Genomic DNA, 18,886 nt, shown 5'->3' on the forward strand with positions numbered 1-18,886 from the left:
AAAAAAAAAAAAAAAAAAAAAAAAAAAAAGAATTTTCTAAGTTCCAACCTCACTGGAAACCAGGAAAAAAAAAAGAATTTTAGCCCAGGCACAGTGGCTCACGCCTATAATCCCAGTACTTTGGGAGGCCAAGGCGGGAGGATCACCTGAGGTTGGGAGTTCAAGACCAGCCTGACCAACATGGAGAAACCCCATCTCTACTAAAAATACAAAACTAGGCGGGTGTGGTGGCGCATGCCTGTAATCTCAGCTATTCAGGAGGCTGAGGCAGGAGAATTGCTTGAACCTGAGAGACGGAGAGATCTCGATGAGCCGAGATCACGCCATCGCACTCCAGCCTGGGAAACAAGAGCAACACTCCATCTCAAAAAAAAATTTAAAAAAAAAAAAAAAAAAAAGAATTTTGTAAGTGATAGTCAAATGTAACACTAAGAGGTGATCCCAAAGAAAACGCTACTTGTTTTCTTTTGGATCAAGGCCAGGATGGTCTCGATCTCCTGACCTTGTGATCTGCCCGCCTCGGCCTTCCAAAGTACTGGGATTACAGGCGTGAGCCACCGAGCCCGGCTGGGCTACTTGTTTTCAATAGAAATAATTTATAAATTATATGCATTTCAGATGAACAGTAAAGGAAGGGGAGCAAGAAGGGCTGTGTAAGAATACCACCTAATACTGATCTTTACCATTATTTGATTTTCTTAAATAGATCCTAAAATGCTAGCGTAATTTCTTTTGTTCTAATAAAAAAAGCAAAAAACGTGAATCAACAAGAGAAAGCCTATCCCAAGAAAAGTACTATATTAGCTTACAGACGAAGAGATCAAAAGTTCAAAAGTAAATTCAGCTTTAGAATGTAAAATATTTGTAAATGTTTTACTACCACACATTCTCAAAGCCACCCAGCCATAGTATTCCAAATAATCATCAGCAGTAGGCCCCTGTAGAAACACGTAGTTCAAATTAACCTTTGTCGGTAGTGATAACACAAGTAAATCATGCAAAAAACTAAGATGTTATATTACATAAGTGTGGTCTAGGCTGGGTGCACTGGCGCATGCCTGTAATCCTAGCACTTTGGGAGGCCAAGGTGGGCAGATCACCTGAGCCCAGGAGTTTGAGACCAGCCTGGGCACATGGTAAAATCCTGTCTCTACAAAAAAAAAAAACAAAATACTAGTTGGACAAGGTGGCGCATGCCTCTAGTCCCACCTCCTCAGGAGACAGGTGGGAGGATCACCTGAACCCAGAAGGTCGAGGCGGCAGTAAGCCATGATCGTGCCACTTCCCTGCAGCCTGGGTGACAGAGTGAGACTCTGTCTCAAAAAAAAAAAAAAAAAAAAAAAAAAACCCAAAATGTGGTCCAGCATTATATAAAAGTAAAAGGAACGTGAAACCCAAAACAAGGGGAAAAACTATTAGTAACCGTCGTGAATTCTTCTGTCCCCCTTCATCTTAAGTATTAATTCCCAAAAATTGTGAGATTATCCCTTGTTTTAACTTTTGGGACACTTGGACTTTAATATACAAAAACCAAGCTACTTTACTTTTGATCTCATAGATGATAACTTTCTGCTTCTTGGTCAATTTTAATGGAAATCTTGCTTTATAGAAGAAATCTGCTAGACAAGTTTGTGTGCTGACTTTAATCTTAACTTTGGAACAACTGCAGTGAGGATGGTTAATCAAAATTTACCAGACGCATATTGTCAATTAAGCATCATGAAAAGTCCCAAAGAACTAAAAGATCCTTTCTTGCCCTCTCAGGCAATCTGATCAGAGATATGATATAAACAAATAAAAACAAATTAATGAAATTTACATAACTATACAATCAATTGTTATGCATATCCAAGGGGTAAAGATATTTTAGAGTATCCTATCCTGGTAATGTTAGTTTTGGAAAGCTGCTTCAGTGTTACAAATTGGAACAGTTTGGAAAGACACAGTTGTATGTGACAAAGGACAGGCATTCAGATAGGCATGGCAGATGGATGGAATCTGTTGGTACTGATTCAACTTGATGATCTAAATAACTTCTGAAAACTATTCACAAACTCATTTAGGTCTTCATCAATCTCTTCCACATTGGAGAAAGTTTGGTGTCAATATTTAATACTTTAACATTTATGTGGGAGTAAGGTTGTAATGTGTTTAGAACGGAATAGCTAAAATTGAGCCAGTATCTGAAGACAGAAAATTGTTTAAAAATTAACAACATAACAATATAAAAAAGTTATTAAGCCGGACAAAGCAAAATGAAAAGCAATTTAAAAGACCAAAAAAATTAACATTCTGATCATCTCTTTAAAAACTGTATCTGAAAATATTTTGCCTTAAGAACTCTGTTTAATACCAGTGCCAAACTCTCCCTAACTATGAAATTATTTAAACTATGTACTCTCAACTGTACACATCATTAAAAAGCCTGGAAATCACAGAGCCCCCGTGCAGTCTCTAACCAACGTGCAGCGAGTTTACAGGTCAGGAATGCTGTGGGTGGGTCTCTGAAAGATATCCGCCTTAATTTCAGGCACACTCACAAGGGCAGGATCAAGTCAATTCATACCGTAGGCTGGACTCTCTAGGGAGGAGGATGCTAAACCATTATGAAGAACGGTGTGATTTTACCAAAGCCTTATTCAAAATTAAATGTATTTTAAAGAATTAAGGTTCAACTAGGAAGTGGGTGGGGTTTCTTTTTTTCCACCTTTAGAACCTGTGAAAAGAAGTGACTCTGGAATGTGGTTTCAGTCAAAACAGAGTGACTGATGTTGGGGGGGCGGGGGGGGGGGGCGCGGATGGGCACGCCAACTGACACACGGGTCTCTCAAAGGTGAAAAGTCTTTAAACTCTGAGAGAATAAAATCACTTCACCTTTAAGAACTGATGCTAAATCGTATCTTTCATATGATTCAAACAATAATAATGGTATTGCTCTCTTATACATAGGTAATAATCCTTGAGGAAAAACACCAGGTCTGTTTTGCTCATCATTGCACATCTAGCACCCAGGGTAGTATTTATGAAGTCTTAATAAATAGTTAACACTTAATAACATTTCGTATCAGTCTGTTCACAGTCTGCTCACGTTAAGCAAAGAAGAATGTGACACTATCTTAGCACTATTAATCAAGGAAAGATTTAGGAATATCAAGAAATCTTTGCTTGAACGGTAATATTACTGTTGAAGAAAATACAAACGCAAAGGAATAAATTTTTTTCAGACAAGACTACAAGCACACCACCGTAAAACACTTTACAGAACAAGAGAAGGAAAAAAAAAAATCAAACTAATGAGCCATTTTGTCCACATGCCTGTGGGTTGTCAACTATGTTTATTAAGCAGCTGAAAAGGTACTCCTAACCAAAGCAATAATGGGAAAGTATAATGAAAGATAAGCCATATGCGTAATACATATATTTCCATGTGACTAAAATTGTCTGGAAGGAGACACAAGAAACTGGGGTAAGGAGTGGGGTGGGAAAAGAAGGCATATTTTTTGTTCATAACCTTCTAAACTGGTTTGATTTTTCTTCTTCTTGTTTTTTACGAGTATGTATTACTGAATTTTTACTTGCCCTTTTTTTTAATGCTTAAACTAAATTTTGTCATTGACTTAATTCACCATTTGGACTAAAACAGAGTTAATAAAAGCAAAATATGCCTATCATCACAACCTCAGTCACCTCACTATCGATAGCCTCTCTAGTGAATTCTCATCTACTTATGAGTTCTCAGCTAGACCTTCCATGCTACGAGTAAGCTCAAGCCTACACTGCAATCCCAGATTCCTTTCCAGAACTCCACACTCACATTTCCACCTGCCTCCTATATAGCTCCACTTAGACTTCATGGGCACCTCAAACTCAACAAATCTAAAGCTGAACTTCTCACCATCCTAACCCTCCCTCTCAGTGAAAACCTGACACTCCTCTTCTATTACCTATTTTGGTCAACAGCATCACTATCCAGTCTACCCAGTCTCCCAAGTTTGGAGTCACCTTTGGCTCCACCTTATTTTCTGGCTTCCAGATAGAATTAGTAATGACTTTCTGTGCTTCAGTCCAAGAGCTTCTTGTGGGGCACAAGAGAATTTTAAGGAGGTAGAAAGTTGTTTTTTTGTTTTTGTTTTTGACAGCATCTGACTCTGCCACCCAGGATGGAGTGTAGCGGTGCAATCATGGCTCACTGCAGCCTCTACCTTTCAGGCTTAAGTGATCCTCCAGCCTCAGCCTCCCAGGAAGCTGGGACCACAGGAAAGTGGCACCATGCCCAGCTTATTTATTTACTTATTTATTGTAGAGATGGGGCTTCACTACATTGCCCAGGCTGGTCTCAAACTCCTGGGCTCAAACTATCCTCCTGCCTTGGTCTCCCAAAGTGCTGGGATTATAGGCATGAGCCACTGTGCCCAGCCTAGTCTACAACTTTATTCAGATTTTGCCAAACGTCCTAATGATATCCTCTATAGCAAAAGAAAACCCTGGATTATATGTTGCCTTCTGTCTTTCTCAAGTCTCAGGAAAAATTTATTTTAAACAATTAAAATAAAAAAGTTTTTAGTGCACTGTAAACTGACTTAGGAGAAATGATCCTGAGTAAAGGTTTCAAGAATCCCATGAAAGGGCAGGGAGTAACTATGTTATGATGCAGTAATGGCGAAGTAATTATTAGGAAACAGAAACACACATTTCTGATATGAATACAAAATCACAAAAGTATGATTTCCTTAAGCAAATAAGCACATTCCAGCTGCATGCTACAGCAGGATAACAGAACCTGCCTAGCTGGTGAATGGTTTGGAACATTATTTTTAAAAACTTAATGTCTAATGTGAACGACCCATTATTCTTCAGCAATCAAAGAACTGTTATCATGCTTTGTCCATTAAACGAACCCTACTCATTTTCAAGTGGTGTGTTCCTGTTGCTCCTTAAAATCCGTTCTGCTGAAACTGTCCTTTCTTGGAATTTTACTGAAATGTACTGGCCTCTCCCTACTGCATACCACACATATTAAAGAGAACAGTTTGGAGCTTTACACAAATCACATAGGCTATACCATGCTCTGAATGTGTATGTTCAGAAGTGTCTCCTTTTTTCAGCAAGGAAATCTAGAAAAGGAGGAAGTCCAGTTTTTCTTGTAATCGGCATAAATTTCTTAATTTTTGTTAGTAAGTATCTCATGCGGAATGGAATGAAAAACGTTTCCAAAACTAGCTGTGAAACACATTTATATTTTGACATTATCATTTTCCTATTGAAAACCCCCAAAAGGAGATCTTCAAGCACATATGGAGTGGAACATTTCCATTTCAGTTCAGTGGCATCCCGTACACACTGGGCACTGATGTCGGCCCAGGAGTTATCACACTCACTGGCCACCCAAGCCTCTGCTGTAACACTTTTCCATCTCTAGATAAGCATCGCAGTGTAAGAGATGCAAGAGCCGGAAGACTGGAGTACAAGCGCAGCTCTGCCACAAATTCTGCATCTTCATCTGAGCTCTCCTCCACTGCTGACATGTTCTGAGCCTGTAATACCATACCCTCCACTCTGCCCCTTCCACGTGCTCCAATCTGGTTTTTTGGTGCACACCACTGGAAAGGCAACCTGGTTTGTGTCAATTTCCCTTCTCTGGAAATACTCCCTGATACGTAGGGATGGGCCCCTGGTGGTCACGTGTACACTTTGTGATCATATTTCCTGGACCATAACTGATGGACACAGCACTGACACCTCTGCCAAAAGATATCCAACAACCCTCTTTTATGGGGATTTAAAATGTCAGTGGGGAGAGAGTCTGAAGGGCAGTGGGTCTCCAATGTCCTGAAGAAAGGGTTCACAAACTCCTGCCGCTGAGGTCCCAAGATCTGTGCCAATTCCTGCCTTTCTGAGATCTGTTCAATTTCATCCCCCATCCCTTTTTTGCATACCTATCGTCCTTCCAATAAATCACCTTTTTGCTTAGTTTAACCAGAGTCAGTTTCTGTTACTCTCAACTAAAAAAGTTAACAGACAGAGATTCTATATTAAAATCTCTTAGAACTTCTTTTCTACATTTTTATTGGGTATTTATCATGTTAGCAGAGCCTGTCAACTTTAAGGGTTTCAAGAAATTTTTTAAAACTATTTCCCGGCTGGACGCAGTGGCTCACGCCTGTAATCCCAACACTTTGGGAGGCCAAGGCGGGCGGATCACCTGAGGTCGGGAGTTTGAGACCAGCCTGACTAAAATGGAGAAACTCCATTTCTACTAAAAATACAAAATTAGCCAGGTGTGGTGGCGCATGCCTGTAATCCCAGCTACTCAGGAGGCTGAGGCAGGAGAACTGCTTGAACCTGGGAGATGGAGGTTGCGGTGAGCCAAGATCCTGAAACCGCATTCCAGCCTGGGCAACAAAGCAAGACTCTGTCTCCCCCACTCCCCCAAAAAAAGGTAAAATGACAAACTCATGTACACACATGCTAATCTGGAATGCTACAAACCAAATTAAAAACACTGGTTATCTTTAGTGGAATGGCTGGCCACCTTGACTTCCTACGTTAAACATTTGGCCTATTTATTTATTTTGAGACAAGGTCTCACTCTGTTGCTGCCCAAGCTGGAGTAGAGTGGCGTAACCATTGCTCACCGTAACCTCAAACTCCTGGGTTCATGTAGTCCTCTCACCTCAGCCTCCAGAGTAGCTGAGACTATACAAGTGCTCGCCACCATACCTGGGTGATTTTTTTTTAGATGAGGTTTCCCTATGTTGCCCAGGCTGGTCTTGAACTCCTGGCCTCAAGGAATCCTCCCAGTTTGGTCTTCCAACGTGCTGGAATTGCAGGCATAAGCCACCATGCCTGGCCCAGAACAAATTTATTCTTATGTCATGTTTGTGGTAACAAAAATTCAAAAAACAATGAGACTTCCACTTCTAGGTTAGCTTTAATAGAGAGAGGAAAGCTATTGCTTTCACAGTAACAACTAGATAAACCATGTAGATTATTCAAATAAATAAATGGCTTTAAAGATTGAAGAGCTGTCTTCTATGCATAGCAAAGAGGACTAGCAGAATTAAAATTCCACAGGGGAAGAGCCCTTTCTAGGTGAGCTGAAAATGCCAGCCATTTTCTCTCTCCTTGTGGTACTTGCAGAGCTTCAGCGTGAGTGATGATAACTGGGGCTTGCCATAGGCAGAACTCCAAGAGAAAGAAAAACCAGCAGAACTTTTGACAGCTGTATGGGTTGGCATGACAGACTAAATTCCATAAGAGCCCTAAATTTATGACCAGTTTTCTACACAGGACATTTTCCTCCAGCTGGGGAGGCTGGAGGCCTGAACTAGAAAGGCAAAGTGAAATCAAGCACAATCTCACAGTGCTTAGCAGATAAAGCTAGAGGGAGTGGCCTGTAACAAACATACAATGGATCCCACCCTTGAGATACTACACTGAACTGAAGGACTTAAATCTTCAGCCCAGTCCAACTCAGGTGTTTGGATAGAGGTGTTTTACACCTCACTGTATCTGCCTAAGACTGCAAAAGGCAAAAACATTAACTTTAGAGTCTAAAGGTCTTTACACACATTGTCTAGAAATCTTCAAAAACTTCTGCTGCCGGGCGTGGTAGCTCACGCTTGTAGTTCCAGCATTTTGGGAGACCAAAGCGGGCTCCCTTGAACTCCTGATCACTAGGTCAGGAGATCAAGACCAGCCTGACCAACATGGTGAAACCCTGTCTCTACTAAAAATACAAAAATTTGCCAGGCATGGTGACACACGCCCATAATCCCGGCTACTCGGGAGGCTGGGGCAGGAGAGCCACTTGAACCTGGGAGGTAGAGGTTGCAGTGAGCCGAAACTGTGCGCCACTGCACTCCAGCCTGGGCAACAGAGCGAGACTCTGTCTCAAAAAACAATAACAACTTTCGCTTTCCCAGGAGGTAGGGGACTGTGTGTGTGTGTGTGTGTGGGGTACAGAATACAGCAGTCTACATGTTCACCTTCTTGCATCAGCACTGCTAGTCTAGGCAGTCTCTCACAACTTGATCATCCCTCCCTTTAATTTCACGTGCCCAGAGAAGTGGAGATTTCTCATGTTCAATTTTTTAACATTTTCAAAACTACAAAATAATTTTTTGACATTAAAGTTTCGTCTAGGAACCCAAAGCCCTATTCCACTGAGAAACTCAAAATCAACATAATCATTTCATTTTTTTTTCACTCATTCTACAAACACTTAATTTCTATCTATATGTCAAGAACCGTACTCCAGGTTGGGCACAGTGGCTCATGCCTATAATCCCAACACTTTGGGAGGCCAAGGCGGGAGGACTGCTTGGCTCCCAGGAGTTTAAAACCAGTCTGGGAAACACAGTGAAACCCTATCTCAACACAAAATGTTTAAAAATTAGCTGGATGTGGTGGTGTATGCCTGTAGTACCAGCTACTGGGTAGGCTGAGGTGGCAGGATCTCTTGAGCCCAGGAGGTTGAAGCTGCAGTGAGCCATGATGGCGCCACTACACTCCAGCCTGGGTGATAGAACAAGACCCATCTCAAAAAAACAAACAAACAAACAAAAAAACTGTACTCTATATTTGATGATACAAATAAGAGGTAATCCTTGTCTTCAAGAATTGTGCAGTATTTCTTTTTTTAAAGAGAACATGGGTGTAAATATAAAAGGGAGTTAGGAAATCATTTTAAAGAATATCGCCTAAAGGAATTTATATTTAATATGCAAGATGAAAAACACATACAAAGTAATAAGCATTTCTCTTACAAATGTTTCTCAAGCTGTCTCTTCCTCTTCACTTGACTGACAAAATCAAGGAAAGTAGATTAAGCAATTTGTCAACAGTTGTGGGAAAGTTAAATACCAAAGTTGGAACTAGAGTCCAATTATTTATAGTTTGGTGCAAAAGTAACTGACATTACACGTTTTTGCCATTAAAAGTAATGGCAAAAGTAATTACTTTCAATGGCAAAAAACATAATTACTTTGCACCAATCAATACATATTCCATTTGCCATTCCTTAGTTTATATTGCCTGAGATTTTCTTTTTTTATTTTATTAATTCCATGGCCTTCCAATGAATTGAGATGTTCTAACAATCAAATTTTCCTTTAATTATTTCAGAGGTACAACAATTTAATCGGATCGTTTTAAAATAATCAGTGGCTTAATATTAGAATTTTACTTCACATTCATCTTCCATACTTATTTTTGCTATTTAAATAATTAGCTCTTTTTGTTATTCATGTTATTAGCTACACTTAGATGGAAACAGACGGTTCTATGGGTTTCCTCTACTAAGAAAATGTCTGTTTCTAGGAAATGAGGTTTGGCACCAACTAATTTAGTTGTCCTGGAAATAACCTGCTTGCCTATATAAAAGTCAAGCTTATACAGGAGGCAATAAAGACACTATGGACTGCAGTCCAACCAGGATCACAGGCCGGTTTCTCAGCCCAGCTTCTTGGCGTTTGAAATCAATGTGAGAAAAGAGCAGAGAAAAGAGCTGACGCATTTCCCCTTCCTTGTAGCACCAGCCGGTGTCTCATAGCTGAAGCCCTTGGTAAGACAATGGAGAGGGTGCTGCAGAAGTCACCACTGGCCCCACTGCCCTGTAGGGAGAGTTCAGGGAGAGGTGATGAAGTATACCAGAGTGTTCCAGACCCCCGGGACCTTCTCTGGCCTTTTCCTATTTCTCACAAGCTGTCCCCTCATGCTAGTAAGAACATTCAACAAACCGCTATTGTTTTAAACCACTTGCAAACCTGATATACTATAAATGAGGCTATGGGTTTCTTTGACGGCTTACGTATCACCACAATTCATTTCTTTCTTATGTCTATAACATTATTTTAGGGAGCTAGTTTTTGTCAACCAGGAGCGTATGTATGAAATACGACACAAAAATTATCATCAAAAAATAGAAATAAAACTGTACTCAACATCTAGCTTTATCAAAACTTAAGATTTAGCTTATATGCTTTAGATCTTTTTTCCATTAAATAAAACATTGAAGTTATCATTCATTCATTTAACACTTATTGAGTCCCTGCTATGAGCTAGGCATGATCCGAGCACTAGAAATACACTCCTGTGAGAGAGGCAGACATTAGATAAGCAAACAGATACACCGTATCAGGTCACACTGCTACAGTGAGAATAAAACCATGGAAAAAGAGCATTTTAAACAGGGTGGCGGTAAGGTGTAAGCAGATGGACTTGGAGTAGGGAAGAGAACTCTGTAAAAAAGCTTTCCAGGCTGAGGTAACTGTAAAGGCTAAAGTCCCAGGGACCCCAGGCATGGTGGCTCACACCTGTAATTCCAGCACTTTGGGAGGCTGAGACAGGAGAATCGTTTGAACCCAGGAGATGGAAATTGCAGTGAGCCCAGATTGCACCACTGCGCTCCAGCCTGGGTGACAGATTGAGGCTCCATCTCAAAATAATAATAATAATGATAATAACAATAATAATAAGGCCCCAGGGAGGTGTGCTTGATGGCAACGTGTTTGGGGAACATCAGAAAGCCCAGACTGGCTAAAAAGCAGTGACCTGGCAGGATATGAAGTCAGAGAGGGATGGGAAAGTTCATGGCGGGCCTTGTAAACCCTATTTTGGATTTTGTTATCAGTGACAGGAGGCCATCCTGGACATCAGGACAGTGTCAAGATCTGACATGTTTAAGTAGTTCTCCAATCCTTTTAACAAGTTTGTCCTGGGGAAATACTATATTTCCTTTCCTCCCCAGAGGAATTGGGAATTTGATGTTTATCATTCCCCTGCATTTTTAAATACTTTTACTATACAAACATATGGCCATAAACAAGGTAGTATTCTCCTGCATGTATTAGTACTGCATTCCTTCAATAGTATTGCTGAATAATATCCTTTTATATGGATATACCATATTTTATCTATTCATCAGTTGATAGACATTTGGATTGTTTCTACTTTTTGGCTATTATAAACAATGCTGGGCTAGACACAGTGGTTCACGCCTGTAATTCCAGCACTTTGGAAGGCCGAGGTGGGTGGATCACTTGAGGTCAGGAGTTCGAGACCAGCCTGACCAACATGGTGAAACCCCGTCTCTACTAAAAATACAAAAAATTAGCTGGGCGTGGTAGCGTGTGGCTGTAGTCCCAGCTACTCGGAAGGCAGAGGCAGGAGAATTTTTAACCGGCCGGGTGGAGGTTGCAGTGAGTCACACTGCACTCTAGCCTGGGCGACAGAGTGAGACTCTGTCCCAAAAAAAAATTGCCACTCATGGTGGCATATGCCTGTAGTCCCAGATACTTGGGAGGCTGAGGTGGGAGGACTGACTGAGCCCAGGAGGTGGAGGCTGCAGTGAGCCATGTCATGCCAGCCTGGGTAACAGCAACACCCTGAATCAATCAATCAATAATGCTGCTATTAGAATTAATATAAAAGTTTCTGTCGGAACATATGTTTCATTTTCCTTGGGAGTAGAATTACTGGTCCACATGCTAATTCTATGTTTAACTGTTTCCCAAAGTGGCTGCATCATTTTATAAATCCACCAGCAATGTATTAGGATTCTAATTTCTCTATATCCTCATGAACACTTAATACCTGGTTTATTATTTTAGCAATCCTAGTGGTGTGAAATAGTATCTCACTGTGGTTTTGTTTAGTTTTGTATTTTTGAGACAGAGTCTCACTGTCGCCCAAGCTGGAGTGCAGTGGCACCATCTCGGCTCACTGCAACTTCCACCTCCTCCGTTCAAGCGATTCTACTACCTCAGACTCCCAGAGTAGCTGGGATTATAGGCATGCGCCACCACACCCGGCTAATTTTTACATTTTTAGTAGAGACGGGGTTTCACCATGTTGGCCAGGCTGGTCTCAAACTCCTGACCTCAAGTGATCCACCCATCTCAGCTTCCCAAAGTGCTGGGATTACAGGCGTGAGCCACGGTGTCTGGTCATATACCTTAATATTTTTTAATTAAATAGAGATAGGGTCTCGCCATGTTGCCCAGGCTGATCTTGAACTCCTGGGCTCAAGCAATCCTTACACCTTGGCTTCCCTTAGTGCTGGGATTACAGGTGTGAGCCACTGTGCCTGGCCCTTAATATGTATCTTTTGGAGTAAGACTGGATCACACCCATAGTCTCTGTACAACTGCATATTTCACTGCACTTAGAAATTATCACAAAATAGTCTGGCACAGTGGCTGTAATCCCAGCACTCTGGTAGGCTGAAGCAGCAGGATGCTTGTGGTCAGGAGTTTGAGACCAGCCTGGGGGGCTGGGTGTGGTGGCTATTACCTATAATCCCGGCACTTCAGGAGGCCAAGGCGGGAGGATCAATTGTGCCTAAGAGTTTGAGATCAGCTTGGGCAACACAGTGAGACTCTGTCTCCCTCTCTCTCTCTGTCTCCCTCTCCTTTATATTTATTTATTTATTGTTTGTTTGTTTTTTTAAGTAAAAAAGAAACTAGCCTGGGGAACACAGCAAGACCCATCTCTCCCAAAAAAAAAAAAAGGCTAGGCGCGGTGGCTCAAGTCTATAATCCCAGCACTTTGGGAGGCCGAGGCAGGCTGATCACAAGGTCAGGAGATCAAGACCATCCTGGCTAACACAGTGAAATACCATCTCTACTAAAAATAAAAAAAAAAAATTTGCCGGGTGTGGTGGTGGGCACCTGTAGTCCCAGTTACTCGGGAGGCTGAGGCAGGAGAATGGTGTGAACCCAGGAGGTGGAGCTTGCAGTGAGCCGAGATCGCGCTGCTGCACAAGTAGCTGGGATTATAGGTATGAGCCACCTGGGTGACAGAGCGAGATTATAGGTATGAGCCGCCTGGGTGATAGAGCGAGACTCCATCTCAAAAAGTAAAAATAAAAAAATTAGCCCACTGTAGTGGTGCACACCTGTGGACTCAGCTACTTGGGAGGCTGAGGCGGGAGGATCGCTTGAGCCCGGGAAGTTGAGGCTGCAGTAAGCTATGACTGCGCCATCACAGGCCAGGCTGGAGTGAGACCCTGTCTCGCAAACAAAGAAAACAAACAAACAACAAAAAAGAAATTATCAGAAAGTAGCAGACCGATTTACAATAGACCACATTAAAAAACAAACCTCCAGCTGGGCGCGGTGGCTCATGCCTGTAATCCCAGCACTTTGGGAGGCCGAGGCAGGTGGATCACCCGAGGTCAGGAATTCGAGACCAGCCTGGCCAACACGGTGAAACCTCCACCTTGTCTCTACTAAAAATGCAAAAATTAGCTAGGCCTGGTGGTGTATGCCTGTAATCTCAGCTACTCAGGAGGCTGAGGCTGGAGAATCACTTGAACCTCGGAGGTGGAGGTTGCAGTGAGCTGAGATGGCGCCACTGCATTCCAGCCTGGGTGACAGAGTGAGACTCCATCTCAAAAAAAAAACCTAACACAGAGATTATCCCAATGCTTTACAATCCCACATTAAACGTATTATTTCTATAATGAGAAGTAAAAATGATTTTTTTAAAAAAAAGGAAAAATAGACGCGTCAAGCTTTGTAATAAAAAGTAGTCTTAAAGACAAACTTAAGATAAATTTTCTAACAGTAAATGGGTCAAGAGCAAAGGATTTACTTTTTAATCGGTCACAAATCGTGAATTATATTACAGAAGCTTCTCAGAAACTACCCAGAAGGGAACTGCCTTTGAGTCCACAAACCATTTATTTAATCAAGTGTGGCACACCCACTCAGAATGCAAACACTGCCTCTACCCATCCCTCTGAATTGCCTATTCTACCAATAAACACTGCTTCTTTCTTTCAAAAATTGAATCTAATTAAATCAACCAATTAACTGTCTTGCTCAAAGCACTGCAAGTTTCTATGGCACCTGGGCAAACCCTAAAAAGTGGGCAAGTCTGACTTTTCTGAACATCCTAGTTCTAAAATACTATCTTAAGAACATAGTTGCTTACACATTTCCCAAGAATTCCTGTTAAAGAAAATTCCTAAGTACCTCAAATAACTGGAATTCTTCAGCTGCAGTTATGTAAAAATCAAGATATGCTTCCCCTCAGAGCAAAAATTGAAACGAAAATGTTGTCCTGCAAGTTGTAATTACATTATTTCTGAAAAGCCTTGAGGAATCTGAGGTATCTTATCAGAACCTGCTAAATCTAAACAGGTATATGACCATTCTAACTATTTCTACTGTTATGGCCTCATAACTATCTTCTCCTTTTCCTTAACTATCACATTAAATCCCCAGTTACTGTTTCCCCTCAGTGGAAACAAAAGCTAGTAGCTTTTGTTAAAAGCTAATCAGCTTTCATTAGTTATTTATTTGCCTCCTCCTAAGAAGCAAGACTAACACTTTGTTCTTTCTACTTTGCTTGTCTTATTATTTAACATAAGAACATAACTTTTGTCCCAATTCCTCGAGATAGAATTTTTTATTCTGACAGCCAGAGAGCTCTCATCCTTCTAATATCTCATTAAAACTACACCCAGGCCGGGCGCGGTGGCTCAAGCCTGTAATCCCAGCACTTTGGGAGGCTGAGACGGGCGGATCACGAGGTCAGGAGATCGAGACCATCCTGGCTAACACAGTGAAAACCCGTCTCCACTAAAAAATACAAAAAACTAGCCGGGCGAGGTGGCGGGCACCTGTAGCCCCAGCTACTCGGGAGGCTGAGGCAGGAGAATGGTGTGAACCCGGGAGGCGGAGCTTGCAGTGAGCTGAGATCCGGCCACTGCACTCCAGCCTGGGCGACAGAGAGAGACTCTGTCTCCAAACAAAAAAAAAAAAAAAAAAAAACACTATGCCCAAAGGGAACAAAGTTAGGGTCAAAATTGTCTCAAAGGTAGTTAATTTTTTTTTCTTTCATACTTATTAACTAATTGAGGAAAGTAAAATGAAAACCTAAATCTCCAAAGTTCTATACAGAAATGGAAGCTCTTTTAAAAAGAGCTGTTAACATGGAGTTTTAAAAACAAACACATGAACAAACTATTGTATTTCAGGGACAACCAAAACATGGCATTTACTTAATCAAATGTTAAATCCACAGGAAGAAATTTGGTAATTAAGATCACGGAATAATGCAATTTGCTATAGAGAAAAACTTGCTGCAAATCCCCTGGAGATCTTTAAAAACAGCATAGAATTGGCCGGGCGCGGTGGCTCAAGCCTGTAATCCCAGCACTTTGGGAGGCCGAGACGGGTGGATCACGAGGTCAGGAGATCGAGACCATCCTGGCTAACACGGTGAAACCCCATCTCTACTAAAAAAATACAAAAAACTAGCCGGGCGAGGTGGCGGGCGCCTGTAGTCCCAGCTACTCGGGAGGCTGAGGCAGGAGAATGGCGTGAACCCGGGAGGCGGAGCTTGCAGTGAGCTGAGATCTGGCCACTGCACTCCAGCCTGGGCGACAGAGCAAGACTCTGTCTCAAAAAAAAAAAAAAAAAAAAAAAAACAGCATAGAATTTTCTATCAGGACTGATTTTAATAAAGTCCTACAAAGAGATAAAGGACTGAATTACATAAACTCTCAAAGGTTCTTTCCAATGCTAATGTAAAAGTTTCCCTTGGGCAAATTGCCACACTTTACCTCAAATAAAGGTTTGTGCTCCTCCCACTCATCTGAATAGCAAAGAGGAAAAATTACTGCTTTATTGTTCAGCTGCTACTATTGTGAAAACTGTGTGTCTACTGTCATCACTAAACAGCAACGTCTGATTGTTTCATAACTCCTTAACACAGCATCTAGCTAATCAAATTCTAAACCCAAATCCAAGAGTTGTTCTTTTACTATATACATTCATTCATGCCTTCAAGCATAGAAACATACTCGAGAGTGTAAAGTGATCTTAGACGTTTCTGACTTCTCTCCTGTTCATTAAAAGACATGGTGGGAGATGTGAGGAAAATAATTTACATCTCAACCATGTTATACTCTGAATTCATATTCTAGTAAAAGCATGACACACAGCTGTATGCGTATTTTTGATGGCACAGTTGGCAACATTTCCCTCAAAAAAATGGGAAAGACAGGTAGAGGTTGGAGCACAGGCACATCGCTTTAATTAAAATGAAAACAACTTTTAAAAAATGTTAAGATATTGTATAGCTCTCATGTAGTTACCAAGATCTCTCTTTTGTATAAAAAAAGAAAGGAAAAAATTCACAGACAATATTCCTTCATCTGAGAGTGTAGAAAGCTCCAGATCTGAAGTCTGTTTAAAAAATACTGGTGAGAAGTAAATTTTCTAGAAGGGATACTGCAGCCCTCACAGCATTCCAACAGACCATTCTTTTAAATGCCACCAATGTGCCTTGAGTGAAACTTTAATAAAACATGTCCCCAAAAGTCAACCAAATGTTATTTACACAGATTTTAAAATGTCATGTTAGTACCTTGATATTTATTCACCTTATTAGTTGACAAGCTCTGAAGAAATATCATTCTACAAATGCTAAATTGTTAGAGATTATGGGAGAAAGGTCCTTGATTTCCTAGTAAATCAGAACATAACTCACAGGGATTGAAAGCAGCATTTTAACACAAAGCACCTCTGAAGCGTGAACACCTCTCTTGACTTCCTTTTTCATTAAAAAAAAAAAAAAAAAAAAAAAAAAATCATACCCCGGACGGGCACGCCTGTAATCCCAGCACTTTCAGAGGCCAAGGCAGGCGGATCACCTGAGGTCAGGAGTTCGAGATCAGCCTGGCCAACATGGTCTCTACTAAAAATACAAAAATTAGCCGGGCGTGGTGACGGGCGCCTGCAATCCCAGCTACTTGGGAGGCTGAGGCAGGAGAATCGCTTGAACCCACGGGGTGGAGGCTGCAGTGAACAGAGATCGCGCCACTGCACCCCAGCCTGGGCGACAAGAGCGAAATTCCATTAAAAAAAAAAATACCTCACTCATTCACCTACAATGTATTTTCTAACTCCTACCCGTTAAATTTCCCTATTACATTCTATATCACAACAATTTTGTCTTATAAGTCGTTTACATTGCTAGGAAAACGACAAACTATTCCGCTGCTTATAATGAGCTCATTGTTATCACTTCCTCCCTCACACAATTATTTCTTTAAAAGTGAAAACAAATCTTTTGATCTGTGTATTACTTCGCTTTGACAACTTACAACTTCAGGGGAGGTCAAGTCTGTTTTACTTATTTTTCCCCTCAACTCTCAGTCTCAATATCTCACACGACCTGGAAAAACGCATTATTTTCTGCTTCACACCAAACAGTAACAGATCTATCCATCATAACTACTCATCTCGGGTGGAGCCTGCCAGATATTTCTGTTAAAGCCAAATGAAGATCACCATCCTATCACACTCCTGCTAAAGGGGAACAGGGTACTTTCTAAGTGTTCCTGAGTATCTGTACAAGACTTAAACGTATTAAAGTCAACTGGAAATTATCCCAACACTCTCTTCCAGGAACACCGATCTTGCATCTTTTTAACCAGCTCATCTTTAAAAACACATTTCAACAGAATACTTGTCAGTCTAGAGCACTGTAAGGTTGATAATAAGCACTGTCTTGAATTTAGAACTTTTCAAAATATTTTAGAACTGCCTGAACTTGGTTGATGATTCAGCATGGTTAATTAGTACGGAGTCATCGCAAGTCACCACCAAGCTAAACAATCCCCTTGTGTGATAGCACTCGTGTTCAGAAAAGGGTCGAAGGAGCCACCCAATTCAACCCGGAGTCTGGGGTAGAGTCTCACCATGGGCAGAGTTAAGAGAACGATGCTTTCGAGGGACCAGCTTGGATTCCCTGCCAGATCTACGGACCAATGTCCTGCTTGGGGAGCGAACGTGGTAGTCCAGAATATGGTTGGGAGAGGCTGGGTGTGTTTCCATCTGACACCACCGCCTAACTTTCTTTGCCTCTTAAGGACCCCATGGGTGGTTTCTTTGGAAGGCTACAGGACTTTAAGAGGAAGCAACAACCTCGGGGGTTTGAAGGGACTCTCGGGAGCCCTTGGGTGGCTCCCACTGGAGTCCGAGGGGTCCCTCATTGCTTCCCCTGGGGGTGGCATACACTTCTGGCAGGATGGGTCAGAGAAAGGTACCCGGGGCTCTGAGCAGAACCCAGAGCTCCGGGGGGAAGGGAGGAAGACCTCCAGGCGCGGGGACGTGGGGAGCCCCCGAGTCGTCCTTGAGCCTCCATGCTCGTGGAGGTCGGGCCAGCGGCCGGACACTGCCGCCCACACCTGCGAGCGGCGCCCACCCGGCGGATTGCCCAGCGGATGGCCAGGACACCTCGCCCTGCCCGGCTGCCCCTCCGCCAGCCCGCACCGCCACCCCGGCCCCGCCGCGCGGGCCCCTCGTACCTGGCTGGCGGCGGCTGCGGCTGCGGCGCTGGTCCTCACGTACCCGTTCCGTACTTCCCCGTTCGCCACGCAGCCATTCGCCCGCACCGTGCGGCGACAGCAGCAGCCTCCGGGCCCCGGCCGCATCTTCCTGGCAGCACCAGGCGCAAGGCAGGCTCTGTGGGCGGCGGCAGCGGCAGCAGCGGCGGCGGCTCCAAGTCCCGCTCCGCACCCCACCCACCTCCCCGAAACCGGAAATGGCTGCAGCGCCGCCGCCAATTCCCGGGCGGGCCTTCACAGAGGGCGGGGCGCTCTCCGCAGAGGACCGGGCTCGCCCAAGGCCACGCAGCGAAGGGAAAGAGCGGCAGGGACCGGCCGAAAGGGATGTGGTCCTGAAGACCGCTGACCTATCTGGAAGAGAAGGAGGCGGACCCCATGCTGCTGCCTGGCCAATCACGGACGAGAGCAAAGCGCCTCGCCGGAGAGGGGGCTTCTCTAGAGGGATTCCAGGGCCTGGCACTTGATTGGAGGCCGCTTCCAGGTCCTGGGTAGGGCTTGCCTGTTTAATGGTCCAGACAGAGA

General features: G+C 42.8%; 1 protein-coding gene across 1 annotated transcript in view; it reads right to left on the reverse strand.

The window, feature by feature from the left end:
- Positions 1 to 18,540, reverse strand: part of SPTLC2 (serine palmitoyltransferase long chain base subunit 2) — a 105,007-nt gene extending 86,467 nt beyond the window's left edge. The window contains exon 1 of the mRNA XM_025392626.1: positions 18,326 to 18,540. Coding sequence (XP_025248411.1) covers positions 18,326 to 18,451 — 126 coding nt within the window. The 5' untranslated portion in view covers positions 18,452 to 18,540. The remainder of the gene's footprint in view (positions 1 to 18,325) is intronic.
- Positions 18,541 to 18,886: the final 346 nt, after the last annotated feature.

The sequence above is a fragment of the Theropithecus gelada genome, chromosome 7b, assembly GCF_003255815.1.
Source record: "Theropithecus gelada isolate Dixy chromosome 7b, Tgel_1.0, whole genome shotgun sequence".
NCBI classification, from domain to species: domain Eukaryota; kingdom Metazoa; phylum Chordata; class Mammalia; order Primates; family Cercopithecidae; genus Theropithecus; species Theropithecus gelada.